Source organism: Culex pipiens, chromosome 3 (assembly GCF_016801865.2).
Source record: "Culex pipiens pallens isolate TS chromosome 3, TS_CPP_V2, whole genome shotgun sequence".
Lineage (NCBI taxonomy): Eukaryota > Metazoa > Arthropoda > Insecta > Diptera > Culicidae > Culex > Culex pipiens.
Genome location: NC_068939.1, coordinates 107,247,979 through 107,264,855, shown reverse-complemented (window position 1 = coordinate 107,264,855; position 16,877 = coordinate 107,247,979). Strand labels below are relative to the sequence as shown.

At 44.0% G+C, this 16,877-nt stretch overlaps 4 protein-coding genes and 1 pseudogene across 4 annotated transcripts; 3 read left to right on the top strand and 2 right to left on the bottom strand.

The window, feature by feature from the left end:
* Positions 1–7: 7 nt before the first annotated feature.
* Positions 8–1,375, bottom strand: LOC120421075 (beta-1,3-glucan-binding protein-like). Its single transcript, XM_039584224.2, has 3 exons — positions 1,111–1,375; positions 892–1,040; positions 8–830 (listed from the first exon to the last, which is right to left on the bottom strand). The coding sequence occupies exons 1-3, from the start codon at positions 1,330–1,332 to the stop codon at positions 38–40; spliced, it is 1,164 nt and encodes a 387-aa protein (XP_039440158.1). The 5' UTR covers positions 1,333–1,375; the 3' UTR covers positions 8–37.
* Positions 1,376–3,428: 2,053 nt separating this feature from the next.
* Positions 3,429–5,039, top strand: LOC120421047 (endochitinase-like; annotated as a pseudogene).
* A 2,318-nt stretch (positions 5,040–7,357) lies between these two features.
* On the top strand, positions 7,358–8,679 carry LOC120422209 (beta-1,3-glucan-binding protein-like). Its single transcript, XM_039585596.2, has 2 exons — positions 7,358–7,596; positions 7,665–8,679. Exons 1-2 carry the CDS (start codon positions 7,390–7,392, stop codon positions 8,616–8,618), a joined length of 1,161 nt encoding a protein of 386 aa, XP_039441530.1. The 5' UTR covers positions 7,358–7,389; the 3' UTR covers positions 8,619–8,679.
* A 3,663-nt stretch (positions 8,680–12,342) lies between these two features.
* LOC120421998 (beta-1,3-glucan-binding protein-like) lies at positions 12,343–13,642 on the top strand. The gene is made up of 3 exons (XM_039585312.2): positions 12,343–12,579; positions 12,637–12,791; positions 12,850–13,642. The coding sequence occupies exons 1-3, from the start codon at positions 12,343–12,345 to the stop codon at positions 13,640–13,642; spliced, it is 1,185 nt and encodes a 394-aa protein (XP_039441246.2).
* An 89-nt stretch (positions 13,643–13,731) lies between these two features.
* LOC120421538 (molybdenum cofactor synthesis protein cinnamon) lies at positions 13,732–15,765 on the bottom strand. The gene is made up of 4 exons (XM_039584767.1): positions 15,613–15,765; positions 14,466–15,553; positions 14,082–14,421; positions 13,732–14,027 (listed from the first exon to the last, which is right to left on the bottom strand). Exons 1-4 carry the CDS (start codon positions 15,763–15,765, stop codon positions 13,782–13,784), a joined length of 1,827 nt encoding a protein of 608 aa, XP_039440701.1. The 3' UTR covers positions 13,732–13,781.
* Positions 15,766–16,877: the final 1,112 nt, after the last annotated feature.

Here is a 16,877-nt window from a genome sequence, read left to right as displayed (position 1 = left end):
GAAGGTATTCAGTACCGAATCAATCATTTATTGACCTTTACAACGCCCAAACCCGCACATAGTCGACCTGAAGCGAAGCTCCCTTCCCATTGTTTTCGTCCAACTTCCATGTTGGAAGCCACTCATCCTTAGCCTCCCAGAACTCCTTGATTGCCGTGGGTGACCCGTTCTTCCACGGCTTTGGAGGATCATTCACCGCAACTGGTTCATCCGGGAAATATCCTCCCGCTGCTCCAATTGCCAAATTCATAATAATGTGGAACTCTGCATCGAACGGAGCCATCTTTCCTCCACTAACCCATGGGTTTGGTGCGCCTGGAGCACGATCTACAAAGTTCCCACGTTCCCAAAAGTTACCGTCAACCAGCAAAAACTGTTCATCGTCAATACTGAACTTCATGTACTCGGGAGTCCACTCCAGCTGATACCGGTGAAAGTCGTTGTTGAATCCCTCTCCAGGCGCAGTGTACTTGTGGGCCGTTGACGTTTCGTACGCGTTGTACCACGGTTCAGGTCCAAAGTGTAGCGTAGAAAAGAGATTCTCCACTCCGAGGTGTGTCCCATTGACATAGCGATAGTTCAAATTACCCCGCGTCTCCATTAGATCGATCTCACCCGATCTCGGCCACGTTCCGTACTGGTCCAGCTTGGGCATCATCCACAGCGCGGGCCAAAGCCAGTCACCGGTCGGAACTTTTGCCCGGATTTCCAGCTTTCCATACTTGAAGTTGAACGAATTGACCGTCCGAACACGTGCACTCTTCACTGGATTCAGCAAAAAGTCCGGAGTTCCTATACGAACGCATCCATTCCAGGCGGGGTTGGTACAGCTAAAATCCAACTTGTTAGTTTCCCTCAACACATCTTCTAGTCTATCAAAACCCAACTTACTGATCATAAGGCGACCCCCCATTAACATCCAGTGTTCCGCTTCTCAAAAAGTCCTCATCGTCAGTCAGCATCGTCGGACGGATGTAGAAAATGCCATCCTCCACGAACGAATTCTGCCGATCGTTGAGATAAAACTGAAACTCGCCATTCTGCAAAAAAAAAGTATCACGTGGTTGAGCTTCTGAGTCACCATCTCGCGAAACATCCCCAGCAACTCACACCACCACCTCCGAGTGTCTTTTCGTGTTGCCACCTTTCCAGATCCAGCGTGTCGAAGTTGTCCTCAAAGATGAGTTCGCCCGGACAGAAGGAAGACCGCGAGACCAGAGCACCGCTGGCGGTTGTCACGGAAGGTGTCTTGCATTCGCGGTTTGGGCGAGCCTCGCAGGAGAGAACTAAAATTGCGCTGTACAGCGCAAATTTCCAACTTTTGGCTGCCATTGTTGGCTTCTAGTAACGGTCTGTCGATGGGTGCAGTGTGGGATGCTGCTTTATATTTGAATATAAAATCAAAGGCTTGGAGAGAAGAAAGAGAATATCTAATCGGATGTCAATCATTAATGAATTTGTTACTGATAAAGTTATACAAGATGTTTGCAATCTAAATTATCAATTCAATTCAATTCAGTTGTTTTGGGGGATAACACCGTGCAGCAAAATAGGAAAATAGTTTGCAATTCAAAACGCATTTGGTTGAACAACTAAACTAGCGCGCCTAAAAAGTGTTTTTTTCACCGACCTCAGCTATATCACATTCATATTGTTATTTTCGACTCGTTTTTTCGCGGAAAACTCTTCCGAATATCCCCTTTGAATTTATGACTTGATTTTATTATAAATAATTGAACAGAAAATCCCCATTAGTTTCACGTTTAACATAAGCGTATACCGTAATCTGGGGCGAATCGGGACTACAGTCTGAATAGGGACAACAGTTTTTAGAGCACTTAAAGCTTTTAAGTTTGGAAATGGATGTACACATTTTGTTGGTCTGAGTCTGTTCTAACCGAAACCAACCAGAAAAATCAAAATATTGTGCTCCAACATAGTTAAAACTGTTGTCCCAATTCGCCCCATGTGTCCCGATTGACCCCAGTTTACGGTACGAGGTTTACCGAGTTGGATCATTAAGACGAGTGTTGATAAAATAGAGTTTTGCAACGAGTTTACTACAGTTTTTTAGTAATTCTGGAAACACCCTTTGAATAAGATTTTTTTCAGTGAATATAAAACTCTACTTTTCGATACGAGTGTTGAAATGTTGAACTTTTCAGTACTCAAATTGATAATGCTGAAATAGAAGTTTTGCTAAATGTTGAAAATAGAAGTTTTTTCAGATTTTATATCCAACAAGGTTTACCGAGTCCCGATTCCCGCCCGTGTGGATCAATCGGACCGCGCACTGGACTCACAATCCAAGGGTCGACGGTTCAAATCCCGCGGCGGGCGCTCTAAAATTCCTTGTGTAAATATGGGTATTTGGCGCCGTCACTCCGTGCCATACTTTCATACACTTAGGAGCCCAGGGCGGCGAAGTCGTTGTAGATAAAAAGGAAGACACTAGTGGTTGGTACTAGCAATGGTGGCCGACAGCTATAAAGTCAACCTTGTTTCGTATAGGTTTACCGAGTACCATGGTTCTAAGTAGTTCTGTAAAATCAAGGTTTTCAACGAGTTGTTAACACATTTTTTGCAATTCCGAAAAACACCCTATGAATGAAATTTGAAGTCGAACGACCATGTGTCAAGTCAATTCACCGTTCTAATCAAAACAATATTGAAAAGTATTACTTTTCGATACAAGTTCAACTTTTCAGGCCGTTTCGTCGTTCGGGAATGAAAGGAAATGTACGGCGGAATTGCAAAAAAAAGTTAATAGTACCGTAAAACGGGGTGACTTTGATAGGTTTGAGATTGAAGAGTTCACATTAAATACGCATGGAATGCTATGGAAGTGTTCAAAGTACTTCGAGAAGAAATTTTCATAAAATGTTGAAAAGTTTAAATAGTTAGTTAGCTATAATTAAGAAAATGTTCATGAATAGCATTATTTTAATGTTCTCAAAGTGTCATGATTTTCCCAATGAACATGATTTCGAATCGAAAAATGGAATGAATTTCGGGTTTTTTGAATAATGTTCCATTAGGAGAAGGTAAAATATGTTTGTAAATAATAAATATTACGTGTATCCCAAATGTAATAAAAAAATCCTAAAATTTATAGGCATTTCCGGAAAAACGAATTTAATATAAAATGTGAAAACTTTTGTTTCGTGCTTCGAATTCAGTTTAAAATACAATATGAATCGATAATTCTATAAACAAAACTATTTTTAACGAATTTCAGGCAAATTTGCGGCTTTTTAACAATTTTACCTAAAATGTATTGTATATGTGTTTTGTAAAAAAGCTTACACACATTGTTTAAACTTAGTTATAAACATTGATTTTTTTTTTCATTTGCGTTCATAAACGCTTGTTCACAATTTTAGGATTTGTTTTTTTTTCTGTGTAAGACGTTCTCCCTCTCACTTTGATCTGATCTCATGGGATTCACACAGAAAGTAATTGAAAATTCCCCGTCTGCAATCAACATCCAGTTGAGTTTTCTCCTCTGTGGTGGCATCATGAAAGTGCTTGGCGGTAGCATTTTGCTCGTTATCAGTTTATTAAGCGGCGGACAAGGTAACTTTGGCTTTGTAAATTTTAGCCATTCTGTAACCCCGTAAACCTTCCCAGCAATAACCCAGCCCGATGAAAGTGCCCTAACGGTTTGTTTCTTCAGCAACTGGGCCATCTGGAGGCCCGGAGCGGGACGGTATACGCTCGATGAGATTCCTGGCGGATTCTGCTCCCACATCGTGTATGCATTCGTGGGATTCTCGGAAACGTCTTCTAATAAGATAACCGAGATGAGGCCAGAGGTAAGGAGTGGTGATATTTGTTTCACAGAGGGATAATGGATCTGTTTTTTTTTTTGTTTTTCAGGATGACAGCGATCCAAACGGGCTGCGAAAATTTTCCGAGCTGCGCACTCGGTTTCCCAGTGCAAAACTGCTTGTGAGCGTCGGTGGGTGGGACCACGAGTCCAGTAAGCTCTCGAAAATGATCTCTCAAAGGGATAGTCGGGAGGAGTTCATAACCAGTGTGATTTCACTGCTCGAGGCGTTTAAAATGGATGGTTTTAATATTTACTGGATGTGGCCGGGTCATGTTAGCCGAGGAGGTGTTCCAGCGGATAAGGCAAATTTTGCACTTTTGTTGAAAGAGATGAGCAAGGCCTTTGACCAGGATGGCAAAGGTCGTTTATTAACCGTAATGACGACGGTTGAGGAGTTCCGCGTCGATGAGGGTTATGATGTGGCGGATGTTTGCGGGTAATTTGTAACAAAGTGAAGATAGAGATTATATTTAAAGATTTTTTTTTTGATTCTCTACAGATCGGTTGATTACGTTTATTTGCCAGCTTTTGATTTGCGTGGGTTTTGGAACAATTTCGTTGACGTACACACGCCCATGGGAAGAAGATCGTTTGATAGTGATAACTTTGCTAACTTCAACGTGGTAAGTTAAACTATGATCTTCTTTCTAGGAAATCTCCTACAGAATCTCAACTTTTTCCCACAGGTGTCCGGGGTTTCACTATGGACAAAACGTGGCTGCCCAGCAGGGAAGTTGGTTCTTGGCGTTGCCACCCTTGGAAGAACTTACACTCTGCGAGACTCCAACAATAATGGGTTGGGCGCTGCAGCGCGTGGCACAGGTGCTCACGGAGAATTCACCAAGTCCGACGGATACATTGCGTACTACGAGGTCTGCAAGCGGATTAAGGACGGTTGGACCGTGCGGCGGGACCCCGTGGGCAATGTTCCCTACACTACCAGTGGTGATCAGTGGATTGGATACGATGACGTCGAATCTTTGAGGGAGAAGGTTGATCTGATCAGGAAGGAAGGGTTGGCAGGTGCGATGATTTATGCGCTAGATATGGATGATTTTCGGGGAACTTGTGGCAAACGGTATCCACTGACTGAGTTTGTTTCGACGGAAATGAGAAAATTGCCATCCGCGACAAGCTATGATGTTATAGTTGCAGGCATCGATAGAGCAAATTTGAAATGATATTCCAAATAAAACAATAAACTTTAAATTTGACGTTGTATCTTTGAATTTTTCATTTTGAAAATATCAAATTGATTTTTTTTATCAACAATGTCTTATTTTATCTTCTTGATAGAGGAAGAAAGGATGCATCATGATTATAGAAGAGTATTACATAATATTGTTGCATTGCTTATGATTCACCTACTATCGAAACAATTTTTGAATGCTACCAATTGACCATAAGATAACAATAATTTGAACTTAAAGTCGTTGCGATAGCGCTGTGTTATTATCAGTATCATATAGCAGTTCGCTCGCTCCAAACTCAAATTTGCTGCTATAACGACGAAATTACCAAAGTTCGATTTATCGCTACGTAAAATTTTGGCTGTCCCAATGCAAAGAAGTCTTGCGTAATTTGAATGAATAGAATAAGTTTCAAAGTTCTAACTTGAATATTTTTCCTGTCAACTGTGGCGATTTGGGACAGCTGTTTTTGTCATTATTTCGATTAAAAGTTCATGTTTTTTGGGTGGTTTTGGTATAAAAAGGTTTTCCTATCTAGTTTGCATAACAGAGCACAGAGTCATCGATTTGTTAAGTAAACGGTTATGACTGAAGAGCCAATTCTGCATTAAAAAAAATAGTATAAAATATTCGATAACTTGAACACTCACGGTCTTATCAATATCACGCCGATGATAACGAGGGGGTAATCATCGAAAGTAATCCTTGTACGCCGTATCACGCTTACCACTCGTAAATAAGGATGAATCAAAGAAAAGACCCCAGCAGCGCTCTCGGCTATTCCAGCAATTTTTGGGCTGAAATTTTATCTGATAACGGCAGGTTCAAAATCCAGATTTCGGCAGTACAATTAAAAATACATTGACCAATGCAGGTATACACGAACTTGCGGCAGCTAGCCCGAACAGATAACCGCTGTTGATTAACCCTTTCGCTCCTGGGACATTTTTAACGACGAAGCCAAATAACTATTAGGAGCAGTATCTAGAGAACCCCATTGCCTGTGACCACTCGAGACATTCAAACAGGTTGAGTACTTTTTCATAATTCATAACTTGACATTGTGTGTGTGTTTTAGTGATCCAATCTACAGTCATCTCTCATATTCGGAACAGTTTACAGATCGGCCAATGTTCAAAAAATCATAGTAATTCGATAATTGAACTTAACCTTCATTTGAAAGCTTTTTTTGCGATCTTTCGAATGCTGTATCGAACAAATGCAAATTTTAACTTTTTTATCTAGTTTTTGAAGAAAAACTTTGACCCTTGAAATACACAAATTCGGAACACTTTTTTCTTACGGATGTAAACAAACTTTGGTTCTCTCCATGAGTACATAATTTTTACAAAATAATGACGTCACACACTGAAACCAATGAAATCCAAGCTTAGTGATGTTTTATCTATGGTCTGATAACTTTTTTTGTGAAAATATCAGTTAAATTCAGGTGTTCCACAATTGTGGGAGGCACAATAACATCCCACAATTATGGAACAGGCAATTTGGAGGCAGTGTTTTGCTGCTCTGAATGAAATAGTCTTGAGATGCAGTTTTTTGTTTAAAAAGTACTACTTTTACTAGTGAAATAGCAACTGAATGTCTAAATAAAGGTCCGAAAAATAGTAGTGTCGACAGAAAAGATGCATTTGGCATGCTATTGACAAATTATCACAAAAGTGTTCCGAATTTGTGGGTGTTCCGAATATGTGGGATGACTGTAGTATCAGCTGGCTGGCAGCGAAATTATGGGGAAGAATAGTGTATAATCGACTTGGATTAGGAGATTTAAATTACCGAGGTCATTGAGCAAAAACAGATGGGTCCTCTCAACTCCCAATTTTATAAGGCAAAACATATATCTGGAGTTTTTTTTTTTGAAAAGGTCCAATAAACCAAATTGTCAGGTTTTTGCTTTTTGAGGGTTTTTAATACCCCTGACTCAAGGCGGTTTTAAAAACACCCAAAAAGCAAAAACTGAAAATTTGGTTTATTGGACCTTTGAAAAAAACTCCAGATATCAACGCGTATGTAATGAATTGATTTATTCCAGATCATTTTTGATTTTGTCTCGCCGGATTTGTTGACTAGCAGGATTAAGCCTGCCTTCTCTCGACGAAATTTTAGCGGCAACTTCTTAACATCTAGACCTGGAAAAAAATACTCACAAGAAATCTCTATCCGTTCAAATCAGCAGGATCGCATGGGCTGGTCACAAATATTTTGAAACTGCGACGGGTGGGATATTCCGTGCACGTTTGATGTCTTAGATTTATCGATAAACTGATAAGCCCAATCGCGTTCCAAGTTCAGCTATAAAACTAGGCTCAAACCGGCGGTACGGATCAGTGCCAAACTGAGCGCAAAATGAAGTTCGTCGTAGTGTTGGCGTGCCTGTTGGCGGCCGCCCTAGCCGAAGAAGGCTCCCCGAAGTGTACACCCTCACCAACCACGGCCAGCGGATCCCAGGCTCGGGCTGGCCCGTACTGTTCCGGAGATTTGATTTTCGAGGATAACTTTAACCATTTGGACTTTGAAAAGTGGGAGCACGAGAACACCTTGGCGGGTGGTGGCGTGAGTTCTGCAGAGTTGAGGCTTGTGTGGATTTTAGTTTTGATGAGGTTTACTTTCTTTCCATTCAGAACTGGGAGTTCCAGTGGTACACTAACAACCGAGCAAATTCGTACTGTGAGAATGGCATCTTTTACATCCGTCCGACGGCTGTTGCCGACGATACTGGCGAGGGCTTCCTAAGCAGTGGAACCTTGAACATTCATGGAGGACAGCCTGCGGATCTATGCACGGGACCATTCTTCTGGGGATGCGAACGAGCTGGAAATCCAACGAATATCGTCAACCCAATCAAGAGTGCTCGTGTCCGTACAGTGGAATCGTTCAACTTCAAGTTTGGTAAGCTGGAAGTGAGAGCCAAGATGCCAACCGGAGACTGGTTGTGGCCCGCGGTTTGGCTGTTGCCCAAGCGTCAGGTTTACGGCTCCTGGCCAGCTTCTGGTGAGATTGATCTGGTCGAGTCTCGTGGCAACTTGGATTATCGTGTCAACGGAGTTCACATTGGTGTGGAACAGGTCGGATCGACGCTGCACTTTGGCCCGAATCCGAACCAGAATGGATACGATACCACATTGAGTTACAAGAACAGTGGACCAGGTCAAGGTTTCAACACCGGGTTCCATCTGTACCAGCTGGAGTGGACTCCGGACCACATCACGTTCAGCGTTGACAACCAGGTGCTGCGCCGTATTGACGCTGGAACCGGTTTCTGGTCCAGGGGTGGCTTCGTAACGACATCGCCCGCTTCGGAGAACCCGTGGATGCACGCGTCGGTGATGGCTCCGTTCGATCAGGAGTTCTACATCATCATGAATCTGGCCGTTGGAGGTACCAACGGATTCTTCCCGGATGTTCCACCGGCAACCAACGGCAACCGTGGCAAACCGTACAGCAACAATTCACCAGCCGCTGCTCGTGATTTCTGGAATGGTCGCAACATTTGGCAGCCGACGTGGCAGATGAACGTCAACCGGGGCAAGGAATCGTCCCTGCAGGTGGATTACGTCCGAGTTTGGGCACTGTAAATTTTGATTTGGAGTTTGAGGCAATATAAATGCAATTTTTATGATTTTATTTAAAAAAATATTTTTTTTTGTTATTTTATTACGACAACGTATCCATAGAGCGTGTCCAAAAACTGGTGTGGTTTATTCATCCAGATTTTTAAGTGAAAAATGCGTTACGATTCGAAACGAATGGTGCACGCCCGAAATGTGAAAATTGCGCAGTGGTACCAACATTAGATAAAAAGTGTGGCTGTCATGCCAAGGCACACTTTATTTGGGCGTGCACCGTAAGTTACGCCATTTTCGCTTAAAAATCTGGATAATCTTGTTTTTAGGCTAAATGCGTCCTCGTCACTGACAAATTTGCAGTTGCATTGGACTCTGGTTGCTCATCGCCCTTGCTCTCTATTGCTTTATTAGTGATGCGATGGAAAAACGAAACTATTGGCACTACGCCCCCCGGGGCATGGCCTTCCTCTAACGTGGGATTTCTGCTCCAGCGCCTCTGACGAGACAGGAGAAACCGGGACCGACGTTTTACTTCACCATCCGATAGAAGCTCAGTGGATAAGGCGGGAATCGAACCCGCGTCTCATAGCATCATCGGGATCGGCAGCCGAAGCCGCTACCCCTGCGCCACGAGACCCATGCGATGCGATGGAACGTAAACCAAAACTGACCAACTGCCCGGATCAAGAGATGCTCTCATCGCTGGTTGGCAGGAGTGCTTACAATAGAAGTTGGTAGCCTGGTTATTACTGAATGTCAGCGTAGTTTGGTTTGGATCGTTTGGATGCAGCATACCCAGTCATTTCAGTGTTTATCTTGATTTATTCAATTTGATAAACCCGAATTTGATAAGACATGCCTATGTGAATCGAAAATAAACGATAACTTTTCCAATTCGGTTTTATTTGTGAATAATCAAGTTACAATGAGTTCATTTAGGTACGCAACAGAGTTTTGGTGTTCCTTTCAGCTGTGTTTTACATCGTAATTCAATCGAAAAATTATTACTAATAACTATGGAATAGACAAGAGTAAGAAAAAGTTTTCAAAAAACTTACAGAAAGTGCAATGGGAAAAGGATAGATAGAGAGAAAGCTTAAAACTAGATCACAGACAAAAATAATCAATTATAGATGTGCTTGATCATCAGCTCCCCGAGGGCCAGAAATTGCTCCGCCTTGTTACGGCAGCTCCGAAATCGCGTCATCATCTCCCCCGCGAGAGCAAAGAACTCCGGCAGGGTAAAGAGATCTTCCCCGGTGACTCCTTGCTGGGCCGCATCGCCGTTACCGGCAGCTACCACGCTGGCAAACGATCGCCCCCATCCAGGAGGGATCGCTGGGTTGTCCGTTGGAACCGTTCGGTGCCCAACTGCAGGAACGGCTGCGCTCGTACTTCGCTGAGGAGAGTGGGACGCTGCTGCTTTCTTCTTCCTCTTTTCCTGCTCCTCGAGGTAGGCCTTGCGCGCGACGCATCCGCGGTAATTGCCGGTATGGTTGCCGTCACAGTTCGCGCACTTTACGCGCGGCTTAGTTTGTTCTGCGTTTTCCCCCAAATCCGCCTTTCGTGGCAGTGCGCACGCCTCCGAGAGGTGTGACTCACCGCACTTCACGCAGCGGGGCCGAAGGTTGCAGTTCCGCGAGCCGTGGCCGAATTTCTGGCAACGGTGGCATTGCGCTACGTCCGTCGGGTTCTTGGTGTAAAACCGCCAGTTTACCCAAAAACCGTCCAACGTTTTAGTCCGCCGCAGATCTTGGATCTTGACGGTGCCGCGGTCGAAGTACAACAGGTACAGGGTATGCGTACCCGTGACTGTTGTCTTTCGCGAGAGCACTTTTATCTCCCGTGGCTTTATTCCGGCGTTCGAGAGGTGTCGCTTCAGGTTGGCGATCGGACGGTCTTGGTAACCCTGCAAGACGACCTTAACAGGGGGCTTCTCTGGGTCGTATGTGTAGAAGTTGAAGTTGCTACGCTTCAGTTCTTCAAGCACCAGGTCGAAATCTTTTCTGTTCAGTGTGATCACTTGCACTGCCGACTTACCGATTTTCAGACAATATCCGAGGCCTTCCAGCAACTCGTCAACATCGTCCGCCAACGTGTCCAAAACAAAAATTGGAGGTGGTCTTCGTTCCGTTGGAGAATTGTTCTTTTTTGGCGTCGGCACTTTTTTCCGTGCACGACCATGGTCGTCGTCGTCGTCGTCGGTAGTGCTGCTACCGTCGGTGTTGTTGTTGTTGTTTTCTTCGTCGTCGCTCAGCATCTGGAACTCGTTCCTGATGGGAATGTTGGCGGATGTGCCACTGGTCGTGGCACCGGAAGTACCTGAACGGGTTCGCACTGGTGATCTTGGAACATATCCGGGATGTAGGGTAGAGTAGTCATCAATGAGACACTTTTGGTTTTCAACTTTCAACGATTTTTCTAATTTTTTCATCAGCATGTCTTAATGAGCTTTTAGTTGCATTATCTTTCTTTTAATGTGTTCTATCATTGACCAAAATATGAGATCGATCCGACATCTACAGCCAGAGTTATTCAACTGTCTCATTGTAGACGCACTTGGCAGGAACAATGAGACAGCTGGGGAACAATGAGACACTCTACGAAAATCAACATTTTTCTAGCAAAACATCATGTTTTTGTATTGTTCCATTGCAGGTGACTTGCCTTGAACATTTTAGAGCAATTTTGCCAACATGAAATTTTTAATAACAAAAGTTTCACTAAAAAGTATTTAAATTTTGTAAAATCCATATATTAATACCAAATAACTTTGTATTTTTGGTTAAATGAAGTTTAAACTCTATAAATATGCCAAAAATCACTTTTAATTCATGTTTTGAAAGATTTCCATCGATTTTGAAAAGTTTATTGAAGAAAAATCAAAGTGTCTCATTGTTACCCATGGGCTGAAAAGAGTGGGGAACAATGAGACAGTCCTGGATTCTGGGTGTATTCTAAATTTTGGCCAAATCTAATGAAAGGACATTGTAGCCCAACTTAATCCCTATGGAACGTCGAAAGACATTTGAAGAAATATTAGTTTTGGTGTAAATGGCAGCCTACGAGCGAAAAAGTATTTTTTGTCCATGATTTACTTTTACACCCCAGAATCAAACATTTATGAATTACTTTTCAAGGGAGCGTCCATAACCAAAGCCACTTATATGGCAGACGTGTATCCAGTAGACACACCTTTCCCCCAAATATGAGCCTGATTGGTTGAAACTACGACTTGTGAGAGCCATTTTATCATTGTTCCCCGTGTCTCATTGATGACTACTCTACCCTAGTAACTTTTTGTCGATTCCTTCTGCGCTCACTCTCCCCTGCGCGATGGCGGTCGACACGGCGTTTGTTTGTTTACCTTTTTGCACACGGCCGGTAGACGAACTTCGCGGGTTTTTCGAGGCCGCACTCGAACTGCCACGGCCACGGCCGGCCCTTGGCATGCTGCTGGAGCAAACTCGCGGCTAATCACGGTAAACTACGGCGAAAAAAATCGAAAAAACGATGGAGCACTGAGCACTTGACTGCTGCTTGCTCTCGTGCGTACACGGAGGTGATAAACCATAACAAAATGAAATTATGTCACTTTGTTCTCTTATCCTGTTTCATCAAAGTCAATGATAACGATTCGGTGCAGGTGTCCCATCTGTCTCCCAACAGAGATTCAATAAAAGCCAGCATCCATCCCAGCCCGTCATTAGTCTGGGCTCAGGTCTTCTTAAAAATGGTTCCATTTTTTGGTTGGAAACGACTTCTTGGATTGGCGCTTATCGTTGTAACCATCAACGCGCATCCTAACGAATACTACCACAATGGCTGCAAACTTCCTTCCGTAACTACGGCCAGCGGATCCGCTGTTAAAAAATCGTCCTTTTGCTCTGGAGAACTTATTTTCGAAGACAACTTCAATAAGCTGGATTTGGAAAAGTGGCAACACGAGCATACTTTGGGAGGTGGCGGTGTAAGTATCGAAACTGCGAGGTTGTAGGACTACTCACGTGATTTCAACACTTTTCAGAACGGCGAGTTTCAATATTATCTGAACAATCGCCAAAACTCGTACGTGGAAAATGGCATCTTCTACATCCGTCCAACGCTGATAGCTGATGAAGCTGGCGAAGATTTCCTGACCAGTGGAACTTTGGATGCTCACGGGGGTTCTCCTTATGATTTGTATGTTGCTTTTGAAGATAATTTTAGAAGTTCGTAGTCAATTTTAAAATCCTTGCAGTTGCACGAACCCTGCTTGGAACGGATGTGTTCGCACTGGAACTCCCGACTTTCTTCTAAATCCGGTAAAAAGTGCACGCGTTCGTACGGTCAATTCGTTCAACTTCAAGTATGGCAAGCTGGAAATCCGCGCCAAAACACCAACTGGCGATTGGTTGTGGCCTGCGCTATGGCTTATGCCTAAGCTTAACCAGTACGGCACGTGGCCAACGTCCGGAGAGATCGATCTGATGGAGACGCGTGGAAATCTGGACTACCGCTTCCCGGAGGGAGGTCAACTTGGTGTGGAACACGTGGGTCAAACTCTGCATTTTGGACCTAACCCTTGGACCAACGGGTACGAAACATCAACAGCTGTGAAGTATTCATCGGCCGGAGAGGGATTCAACAGGGACTTTCACCGCTATCAGCTGGAGTGGACTCCGGAGTACATGAAGTTCAGCGTCGATGACGAGCAGCTGCTATTGGTCGACGGCAACTTTTGGAATCGTGGAAACTTTGAGGATCGCGCTCCTGGAACGCCTAATCCGTGGGTCAGTGGAGGTAAAATGGCACCGTTTGATGAAGAGTTCTACATCATTATGAATCTGGCGATTGGAGGTACGGGAGGGTACTTTCCAGATGCACCCGCCATGAACGGGGACAAGCCGAAGCCCTGGATCAACAGTTCGCCGAAAGCGATCAAGGAATTCTGGGAAGCACGAGAGGATTGGTTGCCAACGTGGAAGTTGGATGAGAATAACAGCAAGGAAGCTTCACTTCAGGTTGATTATGTGAGAGTTTGGGCGCTTTAAATTTTGCCAGGAAATAAACAATTTAAACAGGACCTAATTCAACATTTTTATTTATTATTATTTTCAGCCGCACAGCTACCCAATCTACACTAGTTTATTATGCTTGCTTCTAGCTACTCTTAAAATTTCATCTTGACTGCTACTCATATGCAGAAATGAAATCCGCCCTCAGCGTCAAGGCCGTCACCGACTCTCCGCGTACGATCGTCGTCTTCGATGGCGATCGCACAGGCAAGTGAAGCAGAACGTCTGCCTCAACGATGCTCTTCAGCCGACTGCTAATCTGCTGGCCAGTGATTTGTGCCCACAGTTCACCACCCTTGGAGACGATGCTGGCCCGGGCGTACTCCGGACGAGGATCCAGCTCGTAGCTTTCCGTTAGGAGCTGCAATAGGAAGGATTGTAGACGTTGAACATCTGAATAGCAATGTCAACATACCTTGACGGTGATCTTGGGTAGATGACACTTTGCCAAGTTAGATGTCGTTTGATTCAACGTGGCCAGATATTTCCTCAGGGCCGGAAGCGCAAACAAATGGAACGTAACGAAGGCCGAAACTGGATTGCCGGGTAGGCCAAAGAAACGCGTGATATCCTTGCTGGCGAACGTAAACGGCTTGCCGGGCTTCACGTTGACCCGTCCAAACTTTAAATCATAGCCGAGATCCTTCAGCACTGGCTTGACGAAGTCTTTGTCCCCCATTGAAACTCCTCCGGTGCAAAGGATGGCGTGCACCGATCCTGTTAGGATTTCGATTTGTTTGCGAAGAGACTGGTAACTGAAAAGAGATTTGAAAGTATGAAGTTTGCAGGAAGCACTAACTCATCATGAACGACAATCTGTGACACCAGGCACTGTTCTTCGGTGAAACCAAACTGTCTCAACAGCTGGACCAGCATGGTCGTGTTCGAATCGAAGATTTTTCCCTCTATCGTCCCCGTTTGGGCTCCATCCCCATAAGGGTGAACCAGCTCGTCACCGGTAGAAATGACCGCAATCCTCAGCTGCCCCACGTTGATAGTCTCTCCGATGGATGCCAACAGTGACCGCTGGGCAGCATCCAGCGGGTAGCGATGCTCGAAAACGTCCTCACCCATTCGGAGGTCACTTCCGATGGAACGAATATCCAAGTTCGGACTTGGGCTGGATAGCACTTCAATGATTTTCTCAATGTCATTATCCGTGGAAATTAGTTTTGTATCCTCGATTTGAATCACCGCATCCGCCTGGTCCGGAACAGGAGCGCCGGTGTTAATCTTGTAGCACTGATCGATGTCGAAGTAATCGCGGATTATCCCGTTACCAGCGGCCACGTAACCAACGACTCGTTTCACACCCTTATCTCCGGATGACTTCAGCGCGTACCCATCTTTGACCGACGCCCTGAACGGAGGAATATTGACCCGGCTTATCTGCTTCCGCGGAATCTTCTGAGTCGCAATGGTAGACATTATGATTTCCAACGCATCAACAACCTCCAACATCGGGTATGGAGAATTTCTATCGTCCCCACCTTTGCCAGTGGCATGCGGACAAACGTGCACATGGCCTTCGCCAGACTGTATCTTTCGGTGGGTCTCCTTAACCTTCGGAATCTCATCGGACATCAGCTGAAGAATGTGAGGAATCACATTCACAATCGAGTGGAAGCACTCGTCAACGGCTTTTTTACTGCCGGGAAAGTTGACGATCAATGTCTTCTCCCGAACACCGCACACAGCCCGCGACAGGACGGCGAACTTGGTCTTTTCCAGACTGGTCAAGGTCATTGCCATCGTCAATTGAGGGGCCTCCTTCGTCAGAACTGCCCTTGTGGCCTCTGGAGTGACATCACGTGGAGCAAATCCAGTACCACCGGTGGTGAATACGGCACGAACCTTCAGCACATCGCACTGGTAGATGAGCAGTTTCTACGGTAAATGAAATATGAAAGTTACGCCATTAAAGCTGATGCAATAGAGAAAATTACCTGGATTACGTCTGCCTCGTCCGGGACTACCAAATAGTTGACATCAGTGGCATCTAGCTTTTCCTTAACCAGCGAGACCAAATGAGGACCACTTGTATCTGTTGCCGTCCCATTGGAGCAACTATCGCTAACTGTAATGTCATTAGTCTGCATGTTAGTATCAAGGCTAAATACAACCATAAATTACAATGATTTCGGTTTTATGTGCTCTAATCGAGGTTTTAATAAACACGGGTCTTGATTCATAAGTTTGGAATCAATCTCTAGTCTTCCTTACGGAAGGTACGAATTGCCCTGTAAGTATGTCTCTGTTACTCCCCTACTTAGCATGTCAACTATAATTTAAACTATATAATTTGCACTTTGGAGTAAAACGGTGATGCATAAGTCACAGAGCAATATAATTTCAATACACCGTGCAACACAATTTGTCCCTTCAAGACAATGTCCAGGGGGTCTGAAATCGTTGAACCAGAGTTGAGTCAGAGGCAGAGTCATAATTTCGGATAATCGTTGTGGACGTCTGTTGGCTATTTTAACGAGTATCGATGAGCGATGGAAAAATACAATGGATAACCCTTATCTGACACAATTGATTATTAAACTGGCTAATATCTTTCCTTTTACAACATGAATCCGCCTGGTGTTCCAAGTGTTTGGTGTATGTATACAAGGGTAGGTACCTATTGAGGAACTTGCCCATATACATGGACTCTACGCCAAATATCAGCTCATTTGGTTGAAAACTGGCTTGTCTCAAGTGGATAAAGTTTATGTGGGAGTTACTATAAGGTTTTTTTTTATGGTAAGAGTTATTTTCAGATACTAGATGACAACAAAACTGAAGTTATCCATAAACTTCAAGCCATTTGCTTAGTTTGTTCATATCTTACTCAAGGCTAGTCGACGTAAACCTAATGCAGCTATCTACGTAAATTACCTGTTATCACACTGAACTTCATCATTGGAGTTGCACAACAATAATAATGGAATGTAATACTTCTATGTCTACTTCGAATGCAACATTCAATTAAATCAGCTGATAACAACACGACCGATGTCAGAGCCGGCGAATGAGCAACTAACACAAATAGAGAAGTCACTGTCAATGAAGTACAGACTGGTATAAAGTTGGTTTTTGTATTTGTTACGTATAAAATCAACCCAGAGATGCCAGACTTTTGGAAAAAAGATAATACCCAATAATTCCTAACTAGAAAACATTCGAGCATTTTTGGAGTAATATTTAAGGCTCGGAAGGGAAC